Source organism: Entelurus aequoreus, linkage group LG25 (genome assembly GCF_033978785.1).
Source record: "Entelurus aequoreus isolate RoL-2023_Sb linkage group LG25, RoL_Eaeq_v1.1, whole genome shotgun sequence".
Lineage (NCBI taxonomy): Eukaryota > Metazoa > Chordata > Actinopteri > Syngnathiformes > Syngnathidae > Entelurus > Entelurus aequoreus.
The window spans coordinates 22,315,121-22,341,355 of NC_084755.1; the positions used below are offsets into that span (position 1 = coordinate 22,315,121).

The 26,235-nt window shown below is 39.4% G+C and overlaps 1 protein-coding gene across 15 annotated transcripts in view; it reads right to left on the minus strand.

The window, feature by feature from the left end:
* The window catches only part of cacna1aa (calcium channel, voltage-dependent, P/Q type, alpha 1A subunit, a), a 212,350-nt gene that overhangs the window by 84,119 nt on the left and 101,996 nt on the right, over positions 1–26,235 (minus strand). For all 15 annotated transcript variants that reach the window (XM_062036805.1, XM_062036806.1, XM_062036798.1 and 12 more), the window contains 9 exons: positions 22,748–22,847; positions 19,493–19,653; positions 17,908–18,048; positions 17,632–17,833; positions 17,381–17,545; positions 15,942–16,052; positions 11,430–11,513; positions 5,820–5,936; positions 5,616–5,681 (listed from right to left, as the gene is read on the minus strand). In XM_062036805.1, coding sequence (XP_061892789.1) covers positions 5,616–5,681; positions 5,820–5,936; positions 11,430–11,513; positions 15,942–16,052; positions 17,381–17,545; positions 17,632–17,833; positions 17,908–18,048; positions 19,493–19,653; positions 22,748–22,847 — 1,147 coding nt within the window. The remainder of the gene's footprint in view (positions 1–5,615; positions 5,682–5,819; positions 5,937–11,429; positions 11,514–15,941; positions 16,053–17,380; positions 17,546–17,631; positions 17,834–17,907; positions 18,049–19,492; positions 19,654–22,747; positions 22,848–26,235) is intronic.

Consider the following 26,235-nt stretch of genomic DNA (forward strand, 5'->3'; position numbering starts at 1 on the left):
CAAGACTTTCCAAAACAAGTAAAATTAGCTAACCTCAATGAACCCAAAAATTCCTTAAAATAAGTATATTCTCACTAATAACAAGTGCACTTTTCTTAGTAGAAAAAAAAATTAGACCTTTTTGCTCAATATGTTGAAAAATATTCTTAAATTAAGCAAATGCTAGTGCCATTATCTTGACATAATGATATGCGCTCGGCATCATGATTTTTTTTTCATGCTTGAAGTAAGAAATTATTACTTTAAAAAAGTAGTTTTATACTTGTGAGTGTAGATGACACAGCTTTGCATCAATTGATATTCTAGTTTCAAGCATGTTTTACTTAATATAAGTCATAAAATCTCAGCTACAAGCTGTAATATCTTACTGAGATAATTTAGAACCAAAACCCTTAAAACAAGTAAAACACTAACATAAAATCTGCTTAGTGAGAAGAATTCTCTTATCAGACAGAAAATAAGCAAATATCACCCTTATTTCAGATATTTAATCTTACTTAGATTTCAGTTTTTGCAGTGCACATGATTTATCCGTTTCATTTGCTCCTGTAAGCATTAAAAGCCACCACTTTGGAGGTCCACTTATTATTATATGTTTCAGAAATGTCAAACCAGTCTAAGAAGTACCATACTAGTGTATTGTAATTGTGTATTGCATGAAATTTAGCCAGGATGCTGAAAATTACAGTTTGACAGTGATTTTAGTAAGCCCTACTTAGAACACGTTTAGTGGGTCGAGCGTGTGCCGCTGCACATTCCTCTCCAGCTGCGGCCGCGCCCCTGCTCTCAATCACAAATAAACACACCTGACGCTGATGAGACTCCACACGACTTAGACCAGCACGTCCTGCGTTCCAGTGCCAGAACATAGCCATCTGTATCATACAGTAAGCCTTCACGTATCTAGCTCCTTCTCTATGTGCATTCCTGCTCTTTGTGTTTTCCCTCCTCCGTGCTCATTGTGTTGTGCCCTTATCCCTCGCCCTGCAGTATACCTCTGTTCTCTCGATTCGAGCAGTGTGTCTCGTTTCCCCGGACTTCCCCTGGATCTCGACCTCTCGTCTGCCCACGGACTCTGACGCCTCTCTCCCGCCCCCAACTTCTCGCCTGCCCACGGACTTCCAAGCCAGCCTCGCCCTCTTCGGACTTCCGCACTCTTCTCAACACGCACCTTCAACACTTGCCGGTAACACTCGCCACTTAAATACATCGCATAAGCTGTGTCCCAATTCAGGGTCTGCATCCTTCGAAGGGCGAATTTGAAGGCCACTTCGGTCACAACGCTGCGCGAAGGCTGTCCCAATTCATTCAAATTCGAAGGCTCCTCCAAATGCAGCCGACAAATGCGCCCTCCTTTTCCCTGTATTCGGAGGATGCACCGTGACTATCCTTCGTGGCCTCCCATATCCCAAGATGCTTTGCACGCCTTTGTTCAACCCGGATCTTTTTGACGATGGTGGCAAATACAAGCAGCGGCACCGGCAGAGAATATTCACTTTCAACTAGGAAATCCTGCGCAGGGTAGACTGTCCCATTTAACAACGGGTGACGCATCCTTCAGAGATGCCTCCGAAGGGCCAGCCTTCTGAGGCTGCGTAGGCCGGGTCCTCCGAAGGATGCAGACCCTGAATTGGGACACAGCTATAGTCTTGTATCAAGCTTTTTATTTAACTACACAATTCACATCGTCTTGATAATAACTACGCCAAGGGCTAAACTGCTTCTCTGCCTCCGTGCCGGAGCTTTAAATGACCCCTCTAATTCTAACATTGGCACTTATTTTTATAGTTCTGGACCTAAAAATAATTTCTACCCAAAATATACACAGTTGACATTGTTTGTTTTCTAACGTTTCAGCACATGTTGGAATGCCCATTTTTAGCTCCAAAATGTGGGGGGGCCTCCGTCAGCCTGCCGACCTACAAAAGACTGGAGGCAATTTCATGTGTTTTGGTAACATCTTCATCCCGAATCACGTTATTTTAGTGCAGAATTGGAAGGAATGAACAAATGTCTGCCAGATGCATTATGGCGGGTTGTAGCAATACATATAAAGAAGGGGTCAGCCTGCATACATTTCCAAATGATGGGAGTATGAGGAAAGTATGGACCTCTTCAGTCAAATTGACTCGCGCAAAATTTGCGGTAGTGTAATTCTGACTTTACACAAGAAGGGTTTTGGTCAGAACCAGAACGTGCGGCAAAACGGCACAGACAGGGTGCACAAAAACGAGTGAAGAAAAAGCAAGCTGCTAGTATTCTTCAGGGTTTCCCCTAGATTGCCAAGATATATTTGATGGTGGGGGTGTGGCTAGGGACGTGGGCAATATGACGTCATCATATAACTTGCTATGATGCATATATTTTCTCTAAAAGGGCAAACAAAATGTACATACAATTAAAATAAATCTGTGTTATTGACCTTTAAATAGACCCCCTTTTTAGACCAGTTGATCTGCCGTCTCTTTTCTGCTCTGCCCCCCTCTCCTGCGTGGAGAGGTTATTAGGTGACCACAGATGACCCGCTAGCTGTTCAAAGCCAGGACCCGGGGTGGACCACTCATCTGTGCATCAGTTGGGGACGTTTCTGTGCTGCTGACTTGTCTCCACTCAAGATGATCTCCTGTTGGCCCCACTATGGACTGGACTCTCACACTATTAACTAGATCCACTCGACTTCTATTGCACCGGTCGCCCGGGAGGAAGGGGGGGTCCCCACATCTACGGTCCCCTCCAAGGTTTCTCATTGTATCCTATTGGGTTGAGTTTTTTCTTGCCCTGATGTGGGATCTGAGCCGAGGATGTCGTTGTGGCTTGTGCAGCCCTTTGAGACACTTGTGATTAAGGGCTATATAAATTAACTTTGATTGATTGATTGATATTAATATTTAGTATTAAGTTACATACTTTCTTACATAAAATCGTTTTGCTCTATTTTTCAATTGTTGCTGCTTATTGTAAGGATTTTTCAAGAGTCTACAGATTCTCTGATCCCTTTAGTCACTCTATCTTTATTAAAAACAACTAGCAACAAATCTAGCATATTTTCCTGGTGTTATTGGAGACGGCACTCGCGTTTACAGACTCATCTTTCGCTCCATGCGTGCTGCAGCAAGCACAACGTCACACTTGCTTCACGCTACTGCAAGCATTCCTCTCCTTAAAAGCTGCCACGATCGTCCAAGATTTTGTAGACCGCTGTCCACGGGTATAAGTTTGTCCACATCGTAGACATTCTGTCTTTGATCCAGACAATCCTGTGTGTCTTGCTTGCGTTATCACAACATCCTGTTTCAACAGTCGAATTTATAGTGCATTACTAGTCAATACTGCGCAAATAATAAACTATATATGTCCAATTATACTGTAGCAACATGCTGGTGTTAATGTGTATGTTTGTGTGTGATGATGTTCACTTTTCCCATGACCTGTGAAAACATTGTGTTGGCGTAGAATAAGGAAGTGTTGTTAAGTGTCTGGAGAAGCACAGAGACGGACGTGTGTGTGTGTACGGTTGTTAGCATAAGATTGGCAACAAAAGTTAAAAAGAGTGTCATGCTTCGTGTGTCTTTTTCTGGACGCTACAAAACATTATATTACATTTTTTTTCACGTAAAAATCCCTCATTTTTAAAGTTTGGCGGCATATATTTTGCAATGCATTATTATTTATTTCTTATTTCATATACTGATGTTTTCATCAAGATGCTTACAAAGCATGAGGAAACACAGGCTATGCTGTCCATTGAAAAGGAGATGGGAGAGCTTTTATATTAAATTTGTTTCTCATAATGTTAACCATATCAGTTTTGAAGTATTCATGAACCAGGGCGACAAAAACATGCAATTAAGTGATCAAAATGATAGTTTTATATGCCTTCATCCACACTGCCTGTGTTGAAAAATGGGCTCCAGTTCTGCAGATGACGTCACACCAAGAGGGGGCAGCATATCGAATCTTGCAATGGAAAGGGGGTTGTCAAGGCACGGGCGCACATAAGTGCGCATTCATCTGTGCGCTGCACTGAGCGCAGCTCCGAGAGCGCAGCTCCGAGAGCGCAGCTCCGAGAGCGCAGCTCCGAGAGCGCAGCTCCGAGAGCGCGCAAAGATCGCGCCAGACCAGCGGCAGCAAGCAGCTTCAATCAATCGCCGGCAATGAGCACACCTGGAGCTGATGATCATACCCGCCTTGATAAGCCTGCTCAACCTGCTATCCCGGGTCAGAACGTAGTCTTCTGTTGAGTACCGTAAGCTATCATCCAGCTCTATGCAACCTTGCTTCGCTCTCTGTGTTCTCCACCGTCGTGTTTATTCGGTCTTGTGTTTTCCCTTGTCGTCCTTCCTGCAACCAGCCTTTGTTCCATGTGTCGAGCTGTGCGTCTTGTCTTCCTTGTTTGTTTCCCTCTGGATTCCGGACTGCCGCCCTCGATCCTTGACCCCCGCTTTGGACACAGACTTCTCGACATCTCTCTTCAGCCCCACGGACCTCCCGCTTGCGTTACGGACCTTCTTCTGCCTAGCCCCTTTTGGACTTGTCTGCTTCCTCACGCAACACTCCCAGAAACACACTCATTAATTCCTACACATAGTCTCACACCATACACCCCCTTGGATTTCATCACACTCCATCCCCTTGTTATTTAATTAATATTATTATTTGCTATTATTATATATAGCCATACTTGACAACCTTGAGACCTCCGAATTCGGGAGAAGGGGGGTGGGGGTTGAGGTGGGTGGGGTGGGGTTTGGTGGTAGCGGGGGTGTATATTGTAGCCCGGAATAGTTAGGGCTGCAAGGGATTCTGGGTATTTGTTCTGTTGTGTTTATGTTGTGTTACGGTGCGGATGTTCTCCCGAAATGTGTTTGTCATTCTAGTTTGGTGTGGGTTCACAGTGTGGCGTATATTTGTAACAGTGTTAAAGTTGTTTATACGGCCACCCTCCGTGTGACCTGTATGGCTGTTGATCAAGTATGTCTTGCAGTCACTTACGAGTGTCTTTATAAGCCACATACAACATGTGACTGAGCCTGCACGCTGTTAGTATGGAGAAAAAGCGGACGCGACGACAGGTTGTAGAGGACACTTAAGGCAGTGCCATCACGGCACGCCCTCAATATTGTTGTCCGGGTGAAAATCGGGAGAAATTCGGGAGAATGGTTGCCCCAGGAGATTTTCGGGAGGGGCACTGAAATTCGGTAGTCTCCCGGAAAAATCGGGAGGGTTGGCAAGTATGTATATTGCGTATATATATAATAAATCATAGAGGTACTACACCCTCTTGTGGTCTGTGCCGTCTACACTCCCTCTGCAAACATAACAGGGGTGTTCAAAATGCAGTTAGTTATCTACTGATTACGTAACAATTAATTGATATTATAGGAAATTACTGAATTACAGATGTATTTTCAGGAGCACAAAATACATAAAAAGAAGCTGTTAGTTAAATTGGTGAACGCTATACTACTACTGGACACACACTACTGTTATAACATCATTAAAAAAAGTCAATTTTGCAATATTGTTGAGCTTATATAACAGTCATGTGCTGTACTAAAACATCCTATTGCATGTTTTAGTAGCCCTGATATACTTAAGAATTAGGTGCCACCCACCTGCATCCCAATGATCGCGTAGATGAAGAAGAGCATGGCAATGAGGAGGCATACATAAGGCAGAGCCTGAGGACAGACAAAATCATTATTGCAGCATCTAAATGCACTTTGCACTAGCTTTTTTAAGAATGTATGGATTTGTTTAGACAGTCTACACAGTTACATTCAAATATATATCTGCTGTATGATTGAGGACAGACAGACCTTGAAGGACTGAACGAAGGTCCAAAGCAAAATTCGAATGGTTTCTCCTTGCCTCAGCAGCTTGATGAGACGAGCTGCCCTGAACAGCCTCAGGAAACTTAGGTTGATGAAGTTATTCTAAAGCCAGAGTAACCAGGGAGAATGACCATGAATTCAATTAGAATTATACATAGGAGAAGAAAAACAGGTAAAAAAATAGAGGAGAGGTATAGAAGGGGGTAAAGAATAAGGTTGAAAATAACAAATATTCAAACTCAACACAAGTCAAAAGCGAAGCAAACCAAACGCAGCAAGGCTCCGACAAGCTTTTCGTTATCCAAACATAAACAACACAAAAAAGGGGAAAAAGGCATTCATCCAAGTTTACATTTCATCCAAATTGGGTTTCATAGTCAACGTGGTCGGAGTGGTGAGTAGTTCAAAGTGCAAGGGGCGCAGAACGTTTGCTCGGAAAGACAACCAAATGCACTAATTCTCTCAAGGCAACGAATGCAGCTTTTTAATTCAGTGAAGCAAGTCGGCAGCATGCAGATGTGCACTAACACCCCATGCGGCAGAACTCAAGACATCGTCAGGATTGACGCCCAAATAGGGTGGTTGAAACATATCTAAGGACTTTTTTTGTTTGACTGAACAAACACAGTTAAAGTCCTTCAACCATTAAACTGCTAAAGAACATAAGTAATATACTGTAAGTGTGGGTCCTTTAAGGGGAACTTTAAAAAAAAAATTGCCTATGGTTCACAATCATTATGAAAGACATGACAGATGGATTTTTTTTGTTTTAATGCATTCTAAATATTAAATAAATTAAAGCTGAGCTCCACTATTTCACCCATAAAATCCAATAAATAACCATTCACAATACTCTATTTACATTTCGTGACTTGAATATTAACCAAGTATTAGTGATATTGTTATTATAAACGCTAACACAGACAAACTATTTATAGCAGCTCCGTGATCACCACCGTGTGTCACTATGTTTAAGTCATCGAGTGGTCTGCTGTTTCCTCGCTTCCCTGCTCCATGTAAGTTTATTCTAGATCATAAATCATGCCTCTTTGGGGACGGCGTGGCGCAGTTGAGTGTTCCTGGTTCGATCCCCAGCTTCTTCCATCCTAGTCACGTCCATTGTGTCCTTGAGCAAGACATTTCACCCTTGCTCCTGATGGGTCATGGTTAGCGCCTTGCATGGCAGCTCCCGCAATCAGTGTGTGAATGTGTGTGTGTGAATGGGTCAACGTGGAAATAGTGTCAAAGCGCTTTGAGTACCTTGAAGGTAGAAACGCGCTATACAAGTATAACCCATTACTCTCACTTGGACAGAAGAAGTGTGAGTAGGTATTCCGACAAGTTGGTACACTTTGACAGCCATTTAGGACCCGAAACTGGCGAAGGTGACACGTAAAGACGCTTAATCATCTCCGCACACACCCCATTTCTTCGTAAGCATAATGAGATATTCTTCACCTAAATGCGAATATATGAACATCCCTAATGACAGCAGACGTTGCACAGTAAGTGATGTTTTATTATGTTTGTTGGCTATCATAAAGTCTGTAGTGAGTAATAATAAGTGTTGAAGGGAAAAACTTCGTTTTTTAAATGAATGTATGCTGAAAATGATACATAAATATCAAATGGTATTATAAATATGCCCGTTATTACATTACAGATATAATTACATCATGTATATAAAACCTCAATGGAGGTTTTTATTAAGAGCTTTGTAGGCGGAATTGCGCGGCTCCCATAGGCTACACTGTAAGTACAATTTTGATTGCATTTATTTAATATTTAGAATGCAAAAACATACGTATCATCCATCGTCATGTCTCTCATTTATGATTGTGAATGATTGGCAAAATTCCAAACAAGTGCAGTTCCCCTTGAAACAAGAACATGGACATGCAGCTGTTGTCCACATACTGTCAGTGAGACAATACAAGGTTCCTCCAAATACATGCAAGAAATTGCATGCGTCACTTGTTCTGTCTGCCACAGGCAAACTGTGTGACTTGATGCTTCCAGAGAAAGTCCTCCCAGGCACTGTCATGTGCGTGTTTATTATATATATATATATATATATACAGTATGTGCATTCACTGGTTAAGGGATAGATGTGACAATCTATTCCGCTTGTTACAGTTCAATTATTTACCAACTGTGTAACTTCTTAGTAAATGATATAAAGCAGGGGTGTCAAACTCATTTCATCTTAGGGGCCACATGGAGGAAAATATATCCTCAATTGGGCCGGACTGGCAAAATCATGGCATGATAACTTAAAAATAAAGACAACTTCAAATGTTTTTCTTTGTTTAAAAATAGACCAAGCACATTCTGAAAATGTACAAATCATAAGGTTTTTTCTTTACACTTACATGTTGCAGTTAATATTATTCTATCTTCATTTGTCGTTATTTATGCTTTCTGAATAAATGATGTGATAATGTTCATCAGTCAAAGAAGATAAAAAGAAGATAAAGAAGATAAAAATGAACAATAATATCAAACTCAAATTACAAGATGTTATTAATGTAATTTACTCATTTTCCTCAACTGATGTTCTAACATCATGTGGTTTATTATGTACAAATGTAGCATCATCTACAACAAAACTTGTGAATTTGGACTCATTTTATTTATCACACCTGACGTTAGAAGGGGATACATATTATTTCAGCATATTTATGTGCGCCCAAAATACGTGTCCCCCAGTCATAAGGACAACTCGAAATGTACAGATTATCAAAAGCATTTTTTGTGTATAAATGTCACAGGTTACATTTGCAACAACAACATTGACAATCAAAGCATGGACATGACAATCCACATTTTGCATCATTACTATCACTAATTAGCAGCGTAAGTACTTTGTGTCCAAAGCCTCTAGTTTAAAACGGCACATAGCACATCTCGCAGGCTGGATAAAACCTGTTTGATCTGGCCTGCGGGCCTTCCGTTTGACACCCCTGATATAAAGTATAAGTGGGGTTATCAAGAATAGTATTTGAGACAGTGAGTGGCAGAGGAATTAGTAAAGTTGATACACTCAAAGTTGAGTTAAAGGAAAAACATGCACATGCAATTGAAGCAGATGCAATAAAGCAAAGATCTCCAAAAAAATTACAAACCATCTACATGTGGATGTTGCAGACACATGGTTTATAGCAGCAAGTTTTTGGATTTTTGGTTGGTTCGAAGAAACAACCAGAGTCAGTTATCATGGGTAGACACAGAGGATTCATAGTGCATTTTGATTGGATGGGGTCACAGGAAGTGGGGCATTATGGGGTAGTAGATTACAGCAGATCGCCGTTAAGATTGCGGAAGATTTAATGAAAGCATGTAAAAAAAAAGATAAAAACAAGAAATAAATCAATCGTCAGTACAGTAATTAATACACAATGTCACAATATTTGTTGTACTCAGTCGTAAATTGTAAGTAATATTCCCCTTTTAAACAATGCTGCATTTTGTGAAGAAAAAATACTACACACATGGTGTTTTATCATGTGTTTTGAACATAGGTATGAGCCTGCAGTAACGAGTGCTGCAAAGGTGCACAATTTCCCCATTCATTTATGTAATTTTTTATCCAAAGTTTAGCCAGGGTTTAGGAAATATACACAATTGTTTAAAATGAAAAATAATGACAATTTATTTAGAAAAATTGTAATGGCTAAAACAGGCTAGAATTAAGGTTTTAGAATGGCCTTCCCAAAGTCCTGACTTAAACGTGTGGACAATGCTGAAGAAACAAGTCCATGTCAGAAAAACAACACATTTAGCTGAACTGCACCAATTTTGTCAAAAGGAGGTGGTGAAAAATTCAACCAGAAGCTTGCCAGAAGCTTGTGGATGGCTACCAAAAGCGCCTTATTGCAGTGAAACTTGCCAAGGGACATGTAACCAAATATTAACATTGCTGTATGTATACTTTTGACCCAGCAGATTTGGTCACATTTTCAGTAGACCCATAATAAATTCATAAAAGAACCAAACTTCATGAACGTTTTTTTGTGACCAACAAGTATGTGCTCTAATTACTCCATCACAAAAAAATAAGAGTTTTAGAAATGATTGGAAACTCAAGACAGCCATGACATTATGTTCTTTACAAGTGTATGTAAACTTTTTAATCGCGACTGTAGATTTTTTCCAAAAACAAACTAAATTGCTCCTATACATCAACTCCAAACATGAGGTGCAAAAAAAAAAAAATCGCTGATATTTATCAACAATAATGCTAATAATTACAATCATTATTAAACATTTAATTAGCAGTAAATAAAATAAAAAAACATTTTCACACTTATATAGCCTGACAATATTGATACGTTTTTATCTAAGGCAGTGGTTCTTAACCTGGGTTCGATCGAACCCTAGGGGTTCAGTGAGTCGGCCTCAGGGGTTCGGCGGAGGTCAAGACACACCAGACTCATCGTGTAAATACAAACTTCTCCCTATCGCCGTATTACGGATACGGCAACAGCTGACTGGTTTGCAGGTGTGTCATTTGTTGTGAGTTTATGCACTGTGTTGGTTTTGTTCTTTGAACAAGGTGATGTTCATGCACGGTTCATTTTGTGCACCAGTAAAAAAACATGGTAACACTTTAGTATGGGGAACATATTCACCAATAATTAGTTCCTTATTAACATGCAAATTAGTAACAAATTGGCTCTTAACTAGTCATTATTAAGTACTTATTAATGCCTTATTCTGCATGGCCTTATTATAACCCTAACCCTGGCCCTAACCCTAACCCTAACCAAATATCTCTAAATTAAGTCTTTATTACTTAAAATATGTTCCTCTAGTGTCCAAATAACTCTAAATTAAGTCGTTGTTACTTAGAATATGTTCCCCATACTAAAGTGTTACCAAAAAAATATATAACTTTGTCTTGAATTTAAAAAAAATTTATTTATTTTTTTCACTAAAGAAGGGTTCGGTGAATGCGCATATTAAACTGGTGGGGTTCGGTACCTCCAACAAGGTTAAGAACCACTGCTCTAAAGATATCTTGGTCTGGTAAAGACTGAGATGCATTCAGGTTACATGAGTACCTGATATTGTACGATACTACGTGATATTGTGAATTTCAACCTAATACGGAACAGCTGTTAAAAAAAAGAAGTAAATAATGTTTAAATTTGACTTTGAGAGGTTGTTTGAAGTGTTCTATAGTTGTCACTAACAGAAACAAATGCTGCTAACCCTACAGGCCGCTACCTGATAATCTGATTGGCTATTAGGTTGCCTGGAGAAGCTGGAAGCGCGCCGCAGCATCAGCATTCTTCCAGCCTCGCTGTCAGCGAGTCAGCGCCACACTTCCGAGAGTGTGGTCTCTCTGGGGCCCACCAACTGGGACAATTATATAAGACTTTCAAGACATGTTCGTGCATGGCTGAACAACGCAGGGCTGAACGGCGCCCTCTAACCCGATGGCTTTCCCCAGACTCCGTGTCTTGTCTGCTGTGCGCTTTCAGTCAATGTGACGGATGTGTGAGAATCCACGGACACATTGAGAAGCTCGGCCCATGTTCCTAATTGTTGTTGTAATGCATCATTTGTTCGCGTCAGGGTCAGTTTACTCACCCCAAGTTCGGTGACCAGAATGTCTGTGATGCTGCCCAGAACTGTCACACAGTCGAAGATGTTCCAGGCATCTTTAAAATAATTCTGTAAGCAGGATGGAGGGGAAAGACAAACATCCAACAAGAGAGAGTGAGAAGGACATGGGATAATAGACCCAAGAAGACATGCTGGAGCTACAGTTTCCCACAGAATGGCAATCTATTTGTGGTGGTGGGGGTGTGGCCAGGGGGGTGTCAATATGTATATCTTAAAATGTTTTATTTTTATTTTTAAAGAGGCTAAAAAGACATCATACAAACTGTATATTTAAAGACAAATCTGTGTTATTAGTAGGGTTGTACGGTATACCGGTACTAGTATAGTATCGCGGTACTAATGAATTAAAAACGGTACTATACTCCGTTTGAAAAGTACCGGTTCGCCATATTTTTTTTTTTTACCGGCATGACAACGCGTCGTCGTGACGTTGTGACATTGCTGGGTTTTTTTATACGAGCACAGGAGCATGTTCGGCAGCGCACATTCACTGAGTACTTACAAGCAGACACAGTGTGTAGACAGAAAATGGAGAACAGACATATTTTGGCCTAAAAACTTACAATAAAGGTGAAGTTATAACACTGAAACACCAACACGAAGAGGTGCTTTAAGACATGGCTAGCTAGCTAGCGACTAAAGTGCATCTGCAGTCGGCAGTGTTTTAGTTTTTTCCTAAATCACTAATCCTCGCCTCCGTGGCGACAAATAAAGTACGTTTCTTACAAGTATCATCCCTGCAGGACGAGGAATAGCTAAACATGCTTCACTACATTTTTTTTTTACTGGCATGACAGCGCGTCGTCAAGACATTGCTGGTTTTACGAGCAGAGGAGCATGTTCGGCAGCACACAATCACCGAGTACTTACAAGCAGACACAGTGTGTAGACAGAAAAGGGAGAACGGACACATTTTGGCTTAAAAACTAACAATAAAGGTGAAGCTATAACACTGAAACGCCCTCAGGAAGAGGTGCTTTAAAACATGGCTAGCTAGTTAGCGGCTAATCCGCAATCGGCAGTCTTTTAGCTACTTCTAAATCACTAATCCTTGTCTCCATGGCGACAAATAAAGTGAGTTTCTTACAAGTATCATCCCTGCAGGACGAGGAATAGCTAAACATGCTTCACTACACACCGTAGGAGGATACGATAGCTCACCGGCGTCACAATGTAAACAAATGCCATGGGTGGATCTACACCTGACATCCACTGTAATGATACCAAGTACAAGAGCGTATCTAGTCGATACTACTATGATTACATCAATATTTTTTAAAAGTCATATAATATTCATAAACTCAAGAAATATGTCCCTGGACACATGAGAACTTAAATGATGACCAATGTATGATCCTGTAACTACTTGGTATCTAAATTTGTGGTATCATCCAAAACTAATGTAAAGCATCCAAACAACAGAATAATAAGTGATTATTAGTTAAAGTTAAAGTTAAAGTACCAATGATTGTCACACACACAGTAGGTGTGGCGAAATTATTCTCTGCATTTGACCCATCACCTTTGATCACCCCCTGGGAGGTGAGGGGAGCAGTGAGCAGCAGTGAGCAGCAGCGGAGGCCGCGCCCGGGAATTATTTTTGGTGATTTAACCCACAACTCCAACCCTTGATGCTGAGTGCCAAGCAGGGAGGTAATGGGTTGCATTTTTATAGTCTTTGGTATGACTCGGCCGGGGTTTGAACTCTTGACCTACCGATCTCAGGGCGGACACTCTAACCACAAGGCCACATTTACACAAGGTTACATTTACATATTACATTTTAACAGAAGTGTAGATAGAACATGTTGAAACGGAAAATAACCAGATATTAACAGTAAATAAACAAGTAGATTAATAATACATTTTTACAGCTTGTCCTTTATCATTTTGACAAAATAATAAAATGGAAAATGACACAATATGTTACTGCATACGTCAGCAGACATATTAGAAGCCTTTGTTTGTTTACTTACTACTAAAAGACAAGTCGTCTAGTATGTTCACTATTTTATTTAAGTAAAAATTTGTTCTTCGATTGCAATAAAAAAATGGATGTTTAATGAACCCTAAGATTTTTTGTTAAAATAAAGCCAATAATGCAATTTGTTTGTGGTCCCCTTTATTTAGAAAAGTATCGAAAAGTATCGAAATACATTTTGGTACCGGTACCGAGACAACCCTAGTTATTAGTGTTAATCAATCTTTTTTTGTTATATTATATAGTTTTGCCGTGTTTTTCAATTGTTGCTGATTATTTTATTAGCACAATGTAAAACTGGCTGCACATATATTCTGGCCTCCCTGAATGCTGGAATTTAGTTTGGCAGATAAATAAACAGTAGTTTGTATTAGAGATAAAAACAACGTCCAAATGAAGGTTGTTCATTGATAGTCTCCACTAAGAAGTTAATGTAAAACTAAGCACACAAATAAAATTCATTATACACATGAAGTGCACATTCATGACATCATGTTAAATCAACAATAATGTTTGGTATAAACTGAAAAAAAATATTTCAACCACACAGGATAAAGGTTGGCTCTAATGCTAACACACAATCCCATTGACAGGCTAACATAAATTAGCATTGCTATCGTTTTAAACCATTTTAACGGAACAAAATTGACACAAAACCCCAAATGCATTTCTACTAACAATGTATGATCCTGTAACTACTACTACAAACATTGACCGCTAACTTTGTGCTACTGGTCCAGTCTGCTCATCTCTGCACTCAGTCACTGTCTGTTGCACTAATCTCAAACTTTAATTTCAAAACACATAACATATTCAATGTTTTGTGGAACATGATTCACATTTATCACCTGAAAGATAAAGTGTTACCCTCCTGTATCACAAAGTACATAAAATACAAAATACAGGGAAAAACACGGAGGCTATTTCATCCCTATAAGCCTGTTTCGCAGGTTTCCCTGCTCTTCAGGGGATTGTATATATATACACTACCGTTCAAAAGTTTGGGGTCACATTGAAATGTCCTTATTTTTGAAGGAAAAGCACTGTACTTTTCAATGAAGATAACTTTAAACTAGTCTTAACTTTAAAGAAATACACTCTATACATTGCTAATGTGGTAAATGACTATTCTAGCTGCAAATGTCTGGTTTTTGGTGCAATATCTACATAGGTGTATAGAGGCCCATTTCCAGCAACTATCACTCCACTGTTCTAATGGTACAATGTGTTTGCTCATTGGCTCAGAAGGCTAATTGATGATTAGAAAACTCTTGTGCGATCATGTTCACACATCTGAAAACAGTTTAGCTCGTTACAGAAGCCACAAAACTGACCTTCCTTTGAGCAGATTGAGTTTCTGGAGCATCACATTTGTGGTGTCAATTAAACGCTCAAAATGGCCAGAAAAAGAGAACTTTCATCTGAAACTCGACAGTCTATTCTTGTTCTTAGAAATGAAGGCTATTCCACAAAATTGTTTGGGTGACCCCAAACTTTTGAACGGTAGTGTATATAAAATCACCTTGTAAGTACTGCATGAATGTGCGCTGCCGAACATGCTCCTCTGCCGGTAAAAATAAATAAATGAGGAACCGGTACTTTTCAAAGAGAGTATAGTGCCGTTTTAATTCCTTACTACTGCGATACTATACTAAAATAACATTTTGACATTTTATACATATATAAAATCCCCTGAAGAGCAGGGAAACCTTTCCTGACCTAACATATATTCCGCTCTACCCCGGTATTGAGCACTGTATAACGGATAAACCACACAAATCTTGACTATAAAAAGATAAAAACATTTTTACTGGCCGCCACAATTAAATGAATGTATCGGAAACACTGATCTATTTCTTATATGGAAACTGCACTTTAACGGACACAATCATTAAGCAAGAAAAATTGTACTTTCAAAAGTTTTTAAAAAGTTCCTTACATTACACTTTCTAATTAACCTATCCACCCGACCACACATCATTACGGGACATTAATCCTTCCTTCTTGCATGCAATTAGGAATTTGGTATAAGAAAGAAACTGGGCTAAGAAGCCAAGTGTGCTTCTACATGCTGCCTGCAGCCAAACTGTGCATTAGGCCAGCGGAGAGACACCTAACTGGGGAGAAGGCTATCAAAACAAACCACCTTGACACACACTATTTGAGTGAGCAAGTGTAGTTTATGTGTTTTCGACTCCATTCTCAGAGATTTAAATACTCTCTCGCTTAATCACCGCCCGCTTCTGTAATCCACGCTCCTCTTTATACGCCTTTCTGTCATTCACCCTAATTCCTCTAATTATCTCCACCATGTCTCCTTAATATTTTATCCCTTAACTATTAGTCTCCTCCCTCACCGCCTTTCTGTCCGTCTTTGCAGAGTCGTGCAAATATATGATTGTGTACTAAAGACACAGGGTAATACAGCAATGCTGTGGTATCTCAGTGCAGCAGAGGCTGCAGACTGATGAGCAGGTCATACAACATTCACTCACCAGTACTCCAAAGGCGATGATCTTGAGTACACACTCCATGGAGAAAAGCGAGGTAAACACTATGTTCAGGTTGGCTAAGACGCCTTCGTAGGTTTCCGATGCTCCGTCATACTAGAAACACACATGCATTCATTTTAGTGTGGGAAATATAATACATTCAGTTCCCCCCAGGAATTTGCGCCAACCTATGGGAATTATGTGCAACCTCGCAACTTCGTCCAATGCCTGCAACTTCCCGGCAAATTTTGGCTAATCGGCGAGATTTTCACCATTTAAATCAAACGTGCACATCAACTCATAGAGTGAAATTACTGCCAAAACTCAAAGAAAGGTTTCACAAACTCAAACATGCTTCACAAACTCAAAACATTTGTTTCACAAGCTCAAAAAATGTGTTTCACAAACTCAAAAATGTTTCACAAACTCAAAAAAATATTTCACAAACTCAAAAATATTTCACAAACTCCAAAAAATGTTTCACAAACTCAAAAAAATATTTCACAAACTCAAAAATATTTCACAAACTCCAAAAAATGTTTCACAAACTCAAAAAAAGTGTTCCATAAACTAAAAAATGCTTCACAAACTCAAACAATTTGTGTCATGAACTTAAAAATGCTTCACAAACTCAAAAATGTTTCACAACTCTAAAATATTTCACAAACTCCTAAAAATGTTTCACAAACTCAAAAATGTATAAACTCAAAAATGCTTCACAAACTCAAAAAATGTGTATCATAAACTCAAAAATGCTTCACAAACTAAAAAATGTTTCATAAACTTAAAAATTGTTTCACAAATGCAAAAATGTTTCACAAACTCAAAAAAATGTTTCACAAACTCAAAAATGTATGAACTCAAAAATTCTTCACAAACTCAAAACATGTGTTTCATAAACTCAAAAATGCTTCACAAATTCAAAAATGTTTCAGAAATTCAAAAATGTTTCACAAACTCCAAAAAATATTTCACAAACTCAAAAATGTTTCACAACTCAAAAATGTATAAACTCAAAAATGCTTCACAAACTCAAAAAATGTGTATCATAAACTCAAAAATGCTTCACAAACTCAAAAATGTTTCATAAACTTAACAAATGTTTCACAAATGCAAAAAAAGTTTCACACTCTCAAAAAAACATTTCACAAACTCAAAAATATTTCACAAACTCATAAAAAAGTTTCACAAACTCAAAAAATGTGTATCATAAACTCAAATATGCTTCGCAAACTAAAAAATATTTTATAAACTTCAAAAATGTTTCACAAATGCAAAAATGTTTCATAAACTCAAAAACATATTTCACAAACTCAAAAAAAAGTTTCACAAACTCAAAAATGTATAAACTCAAAAATTCTCAGCCATGACATTATGTTCTTTACAAGTGAATGTAAACTTTTGATCACGACTGTAGTAGCAATGCACATCATCCATGTTACCTTCATCATCAGCACAATTGTGTTGAGCGCAATCATTGCCATGATAGTGTACTCAAATGGCGGCGACACCACAAACTCCCACATGCGGTACTGAAAGCTGAGCTTGTTCTTGGGCATGTGGCGAGTCAGAGGCTTGGCGTTGATGGCAAAATCGATACAAGCTCTCTGTAGAGACACACAAAAAAAATAAAAATGACATTTTGTGGTTATCATGCCGCAACCTTTCCCCCCCATCCTCATTGGCTTCTCACCTCGTTCTTTTCTAAACTATAATCCTCCATCATCTTGTCTCCTTGCTCCTGGAAGGTGATGATGATGAGAGCCACAAAGATATTGACAAAGAAGAAGGGGAAGACCACGAAGTACACGACGTAAAAGATGGACATTTCCATCCTGTATCCGGGGCTGGGGCCCTGATTCTCGTAAGTCGCATCCACTGAATGTTTCAGCACCCTGAGAAGAACACGATAGGACGGAGGTTAGACGTTAAGGTTGAGTGGCACGTGGTAGCGTGCATGGGTACTCACTGCGGCCACCCCTCTCCAGTGGAAACAGTGAAGAGGGTGAGAAGGGCCCAAGCCACATTGTCGTAGTGGAAATCGTACTTCTTCCACTCCCGCTTCTGTGCCTTTACTTCGTTATCGCGCTCATACACCAAATATTCGCCTCTACAATGGACAAATGACAGTTGAAAAAGGGCTTTTAGTACTGGGAGCACACCACTTTGTATGTATGTAGCGTTAATGCTCATGAGCTGTGTTTTTCCATGCCTGTTTCCGACAAACTGTGTTGCTATTGTGCACTTCATACACTTTTACCAGTGCGATTAGTAAAAAAATTGTGATCAATTAATTATGGTCTGTAATTTATTCATTCTTTTTAATATCTGCTAAAAAACATGCTGAGAAAAACCCTCAACTTGAGTTATATTTTAATTTAAATTAATTACATTATTATAAAACTAGATATATAAACAAAACAAGTGGCTTTATTAAGTGATGTATTGTTTTTAACAGTGCTAGCTGATAATACAAAACCCAAAACCAGTGAAGTTGGCACGTTGTGTAAATCATACATAAAAACAGAATACAAATCCTTTTCAACTTATATTCAATTGAATAGACTGCAAAGACAAGATATTTAATGTTCGAACTGAGAAACAGCATTTTTACCGCTGTGTTACATGGCCTTTCCTTTTAACAACACTCAGTAAACGGAGAATTTTTGAAGCTTTGCTAGTTGTTTTTTTAAACGAAAAAAGATGTTGTGATGCCAAAAAATATTGATGTAATCATAGTAGTATCGACTAGATACGCTCCTGTACTTGGTATCATTACAGTGGATGTTAGGTGTAGATCCACCCATGGCATTTGTTTACATTGTGACGCCAGTGAGCTACGGTGTGTAGTGAAGCATGTTTAGCTAGAGACCAGTTACTTTTCAGAGGCAGTATAGTACCGACTTTGATTCATTACTATTGCGGTACTATACTAATACCGGTACACCGTACAACCCTAATACAACCCTTTTTTTTTTTTTTTTTACAAACCCTGTTCATAACTTCGTAAATCGAGGTTCCACTGTATGTTCCTCCTTCCACATCCCACCTCCCCGGATTGTAAATAATCAAATGTAAATAACCAACTGTAGATACTTATTCTTATTCTTTCTGATCTCTCTCTCTATGTCCACTACTTGCTGTACATATCCTACCAAGTCAGTCTTACACTGTTTCAATGTCCATTTCTCTGATGATGCAATTGTTGATGACTGAAGTGTTGATATCACCCCCCCCCCCCCACTCCACATCCCACACTCCGGATTGTAAATAATGTAAATAATTCAATGTATATACTCTGATGATTATCTTGTGTGATGACTTTATTATGATGATAGTATATATATATATATAGTATATATTTGTATCATGAATCAATTTAAGTGAACCCCGACTTAAACACGTTGAAAAACTTATTCGGGTGTTACCATTTAGTGGTCAATTGTACGGAATATGTTCTGTACTGTGCAATCTACTAATAAAAGCTTCAATCAATCAATCAATCAAGTTAGTTGCATGGACCAAAACACATTTGAAAGCGGGCGTTTTCTGACCTGCAATCGCGCTCAAACTCTTTGGATTCGTCGGTGCAGTAAAAGAAACGTCCCTTAAAAAGCTGGACGGCCACCACAGCAAAGATGAACATGAAGAGAAGGTAGACGATCAAAATATTGAGGACGTTCTTCAAAGAGTTCACCACGCAGTCAAAAACAGCCTAAAAAGGAGACAATATTGTATACAAGTTAGACACAAGGGAAACATGACAGAGATAATGAGATATTATGTTTTGTAGAATAATATGATGTTTTTAACAAAGCATGCTTGCATAGTTGCGACACAAATGCACCATGTCTTGATACATTCCCATGTCTACACTAAGTCGCTAAACCCCTTAAAGCACGGGTGTCAAACTCTGGCCCGCGGGCCAAAATTGGCCCGCTGATTATATACAGCGGCGGTGCCGCGGTAACACCGCATTCACCGCTAATTCTCATACTTGCCAACCCTCCCGGGAGACTCCCAAATTTCAGTGCCCTTCCCGAAAATCGTCACGTCCGCTTTTCACCCAGTCCAACAAATGCTGGCCCGGTTACATAATATGTGCGACTTCTGCACGCACACACAAGTGAATGCAACGCATACTTGATCAACAGCTATACAGGTTACACTGAGGGTGCCCGTATAAATTACTTTAACACTGTTAGAAATATACGCCACACTGTGAACCCACACCAAACAAGAATGACAAACACATTTTGGGAGAACATCCGCACCGTAACACAACATAAACACAACAGAACAAATACCCAGAATCCCTTGCAGCCCTAACTCTTCCGGGCTGCAATATACACCCCCCCAACTCCGCCCACCTATATTGCAGCCCGGAAGAGTTAGGGCTGCATGGGATTCTGGGTATTTGTTCTGTTGTAAATGGTAAATGGGTTGTACTTGTATAGCGCTTTTCTACCTGTTTAAGGAACTCAAAGCGCTTTGACACTATTTCCACATTCACCCATTCACACACACACATTCACACACTGATGGCGGGAGCTGCCATGCACGGCGCTAACCAGGCCCATCAGGAGCAAGGGTTAAGTGTCTTGCTCAAGGACACAACGGACATGACTAGGATGGTAGAAGGTAGGGATTGAACCAGTAACCCTCAGATTGCTGGCACGGCCACTCTTCCAACTTCGCCACGCCGTCCCCACGCCGTTGTGTTTATGTTGTGTTACGTTGCGGATGTTCTCCCAAAATGTGTTTGTCATTCTTGTTTGGTGTGGATTCACAGTGTGGCGCATATTTCTGACAGTGTTAAAGTTGTTTATACGGCCATCCTCAGTGTAACCTGTATGGTTGTTGATCAAGTATGCGTTGCATTCACGTGTGTGTGCGTACAGAAGCCGCACATATCTTGTGACTGGCCCGGCACGTTGTTAGAATGGATGAAAAGCGGACGTGACGACAGCTCGTAGAAGATGTTAAAGGCAGTGCCTTTAAGGCACGCCCCCAAGACTGTGGTCCGGGTGGACTACGAGATATAATGACTGATGAACACCTTCGTTGGATAATGAAGGTTGCCTCAGCTCAAAGCCTGAGCCCCGACATCAATGAACTAGCATCCAAGAAAAGATGGCAGGTATCTGGCTTGGGCACATCAGATTAGATCAGTGTGTTGCAAACTGAGCAGTTTAAAGTCCTGAATGGTTGGTTTATTCATTGTTATTTTATTTTCAAATTTATTAGCCTGTGGAAAAAGTTAATGTTGATATTTACCTCAGAAGGCTGCAAATAGAAAAGAGGCATTCCATTTTTATTTAAATTGTATTTGATATGCCATTGATATTTTTTAATTATCATTATTATTATTTGAAACTGCACTATACAGTTATATAAGCCTTGCTTGTTCAATATTCAATGCAAACCCTGTTTGGGTCCCTATTAAAAGGTTAATTTGTTAAACCTTAGCCCGCGGCTTTGTGCAGTTTTAAATTTTGGCCCACTCTGTATTTGAGTTTGACACCCCTGCCTTAAACAAATAATTATTTAGCTTAAGCCCCGTTTCAGCCACACTAAACCAGCGATTAAGGTATGGAGTTAAATCGGTACGTTTCTTATTTGCAAAACAACATGCGTTTGTTTGTGAATTATATTTTGTATTTGCAAACCGCACTGCGTTTGTGTGTGAATCGTTGGGCGTGAGTAAAACATGTTTTGTGTGTGTGGACTTTTGGCAGTAATTTAAGTCCATATTATGATTCTCCTCCTCGGACAATTTTTTACACGGGTAAGTCAGCCGTGTAATTATTGAATCTCCGGCAGTTAGCTTTGTATGGACTCATTGATCGTTTACAAAGTGAGTTCGGAGAGGCAGTGAAGTCAGAAAGAACACGCCAGCTTCATAATAAAGCGTTTTCGTAGCTCGGAGCTAACCACTGGAAATATGGAGGCGAGTCATCCAGACATGCCCGTGTTTTTCCTTCTTCTACATGTACAGACGCTTGTGGAAATCACACATGAATACCTTAAGAGAAAGTGATTGCAGCTATTTGGGATACAACACTTCTCAGACGGCAAGAGAACGTTCCAATGTCCGACCGGGTCAGCTGTGATGCTATTTAGCGAACATTTTTGTCCATTTGTCGAAAGAGAGTCAACGAGAATGCCAGCTCCCGTTGATGTGATAAAAAAGATAGCGTGTGCTCTGTATTACCTGGCCGTCGAGGAAAACGGCGAATGCATTTGGACTGGCAAAGCAGACTGTATCAGTTATTGTCCGCCATGTATGTCGCAAACTCAACGTCTAGGTCCAGAGTATATAAAGTCACCAAAAACGAATGGACAATGAAAGTGAAGGCAAAATAGTTAGGAGTGTCATGACCAGATATCTAAATCCCTAGATTGATTGTTAAATGTTCTTTATCACATTGTTTTCGTCTCTAATAAAGATTTCATTAATTTATGATGTCTCGGGTGTGATTCACTACAATAGGGCCCCACAGCACACTGGATTCCAGTTAATTGAAATACCACAACACTGGATATTGTTCAGATAAGTTACATTTAAGAACTTGCACACAAAGCAACACTGGAGATGACTATGACGTGCACATTTTCCGCGCATGCGTACTAGGTCGCGTTGCGCCGGCGTACAGAGGGGCGCGGTGGTCTTAAATGGTGGCATAGTTGTGTGTGGACACGGATAAGGTTAGGTGTGATTTACCCTGGATAACCTTATCCGGCTTAGTGTAAATGGGGCCTAAGAGCCTGGAGCACAACTGCTACTGATACCACGACAGATAACACACCTTGAGTTTGGGGAGACGCTTTATCGTCTTAAGTGGCCGCAGCACTCTGAGCACCCTCAAGGACTTGATGGTGCTGATGTCTTTTCCCTTGCTGCTCCCCCTACACAGACGTGCAAACAGCAGAATCACACAGTCAGCAAAATGCATGCAGACTTCAGTCCTCACGATCTTAAAATAGAAGCAGGCAGCCACAATCTGATGTTATTTGTGTCCGAGTTAACTCAGAATGAGTAACTGGTTAAACCAATAGCAACACATGCGGCGTTGCCAGTGGTTTACACATAAGACTTTTATTTCTACGTGTTGAGTTCGCTACATGCTAGAGTTAGGGTGCTATTGTACAACTGCAGTACATGCCACTGTATACCTAAACATCTTTAATACTGCAATGTGTTTCAAATGCTGTACAAAGATGACTTCAGTCGTATAACTAAAGAAAGGGTGAATACAGTATAATCATGCTGCATTAACACTTGGCATAATGCAATGCATCACATGACCTCATACTAAACCGCACCTTAATTGATGCCTAATCTACACAAAGACGTTTACAGAGAGAGTTTAGTCATTGTCTCAATGTGACACTAAATATAGTTAAAGCAACATCAATATTTCATTTTGGAAACGCAAACCCCCCCTGTAAATCCATATGAAGGCCAAATTATTTGAAATAATGTAACAAAGTCAAAATAAGGTGTCTGATGTGTGGCACAAACCACTAGACAAACTCTCTCCATTCACTACAAAACAGTCTATAAACAGCAAACAACCTTCGGGATAAGTTGTTTTGGTAACACTTTAGTATGGGGAACATATTCACCATTAATTAGTTGCTTATTAACATGCAAATTAGTAACATATTGGCTCTTAATTAGTCATTATTAAGTACTTATTAATGCCTTATTCTGCATGGCCTTATTATTCACCATTACTAACCCTAACCCTAACCCTAACCCTAACTCTAACCCTAATCCTAACCCTAACCAAATAGCTCTAAATGAAGTCTTTGTTACTTAGAATATGTTCCCGTAGTGTCCAAATAACTCTAAATGAAGTCTTTGTTACTTACAATATGTTCCCCATACTAAAGTGTTACCGTTGTATTCAATGCATTGTTCAGTCATCATGGAATCTTCCAGTTTTAATTGCCAAAGACGAAGATTTTAGCAAGCATCTCTGCATGAAATGCTAAGCCAAAACTCTTTCTTAAGAGTACTTTGACATAGGCTTTCTTGAAATATGCATGAGGATAAAAACCTTTCAAATAAATGTTTTCTCCAACTGTACATCTTAGTTGAAGCCTATCAATGGGGGGACTTAAGAACCAACCCATATTTATTTTGGCTTTAACCTTTAATCTCCTGTATGAATCTCAGAATGGTCAAGGGTCAAAGCTGTACCTGTTAGGCCAGACAGTACACTATGATGTGTGTCAGTGTGAAGTTTAAATATATTATACTATGTGTTCTTATACAGTATATACCACCCTCGTAAATATTTTCAAAATGTACAAACTTTCAAACTTACACTTGAAATAGTGACCATTTGTAATATTACATGTGTTGAGCTGTCTCTTTTGTTTTTTGTTTGGTGGTTTATTACAAAGTAATGCAAGTTTGTAAACAAAATACAAATATTCAAAATAAATATAATTGACAATGACGGCTGAATACATTTAAATGCAACTGTAGGCTTTTGTATGTAAAAGTGAGGGAACATACATATTTTACAGTATTTTTTTCATTTGTGGTGTGTTATGTAGTTGCACTTAAAATTATTCAACCACCAATTGCTCTTATTTTCAAAATACTTTTGATTTAATTGAAAGAATTTGGATTTCCCCTCAACTACTAGACTAATTAATCTTGTGCTGTTGTTCTTAAAAAGTACAGTGTTTCACCATATCTGCTACAATTAGATTTGGCGGTACCTACACCCCGGCTCGTAAGCACATTATAAGGCACCTGGTCTGCCAGAGAATAGGAAGACAGAGCAAGAGGGACCCGCGTTGCCAACTTGGAGCCTTATTTTATTCGCCTGCGCATTACTGTTTTTTTACATGCTTGAAGTTACGCACGTTTCAACTTCTCATTCCTATTCTTCCATCCGGCCTACGGACACGCCCACCCCACCTAAGTTAAGCAAAAGTGCTTAAGTTGTGAATGAAGTCGGGCTCATTACTAACAATGCTGAATTGACCATCACACCTGTTTTTTGGGCTGTGTGAAAATTGTTGCGCGTGGAGTTTTACTAAGACTTGTGAATTTCATTGTGTCAAAACAAATCCATTCAAGCTAGTGTTGTCCCGATACCAATATTTTGATACTGATTTCGATACTTTTCGGTACTTTGATACTTTTCTAAATCAAGGGGACCACAAAAAATTGCATTATTGGCTTTATTTTTACAATTTTTTTTACAGTACATTAAACATATGTTTATTATTGCAAGTTTGTCCTTAAATAAGTGAACATACAAGATAATTTGTCTTTTATTAGTAAGTAAACAAACAAAGACTCCTAATTAGTCTGCTGACATATGCAGTAACATATTGTGTCATTTTCCATTCTATTATTTTGTCCACATTATTAAGGACAAGTGGTAGAAAATTAATTATTAATCCACTTTTTCATTTACTGTTAATAAATGCTTACTTTCTCTTTTAACATGTTCTATCTACACTTCTATTAAAATGTAATAATCACTTATTCTTCTGTTGTTTGGATGCTTTACATTAGTTTTGGATGATACTACAAATGTGGGTATCAATCCGATACCAAGTCGTTACAGGATCATACATTGGTCATATTCAAAGTCCTCATGTGTCCAGGGACATATTTTCTGTGTGAACGTAATATCAATTTAAAAAAAACGAAAGAAGATGTTGTGATGCCAAAAAATATCGACATAATCATAGTATCGACTAGATACGCTCTAGATACTCTACCGGTGAGCGTTTCAGTGTTATAACTTCACCTTTATCTTTAGTTTTTAAGCCAAAATGCGTCCATTCTTCCTTTTCTGTCTACACACCGTGTCTGTGTATAAGTACTCCGTGATTGTGCGCTGCCGAACATGCTCCTCTGCTCGTAAACCAGCAATGACAAGACGTGACGACAACGGGGGTGCGCTGGACCGGTACTTTTCAGAGGCGGTATAGTACCGAATATGATTTATTAGTATCGCGGTAGTATACTAATACCGGTATGCCGTACAACCTTAATTTAAGCAATGCTTATGTAACGGGGCCAGCCAGAGTGGCTGCGTCAGGTGTACGTTAGTAAACCTAACTCCCTGACAACTACCGCATTTATCTCTCAATCGGGCGACGTGGGTTCGTGCCCCGCTTGGCAATAAAGAAAGATCAAATACTCAACGGTAGGAGCATGATAAAGTGAATGTGCAGTAAATGAGAGTGCTTAGTACACGCAAAATCCTCACTTTAACAAGGCGGGCTGCGCCGACTTACAAATTCACACGCAGTCTTG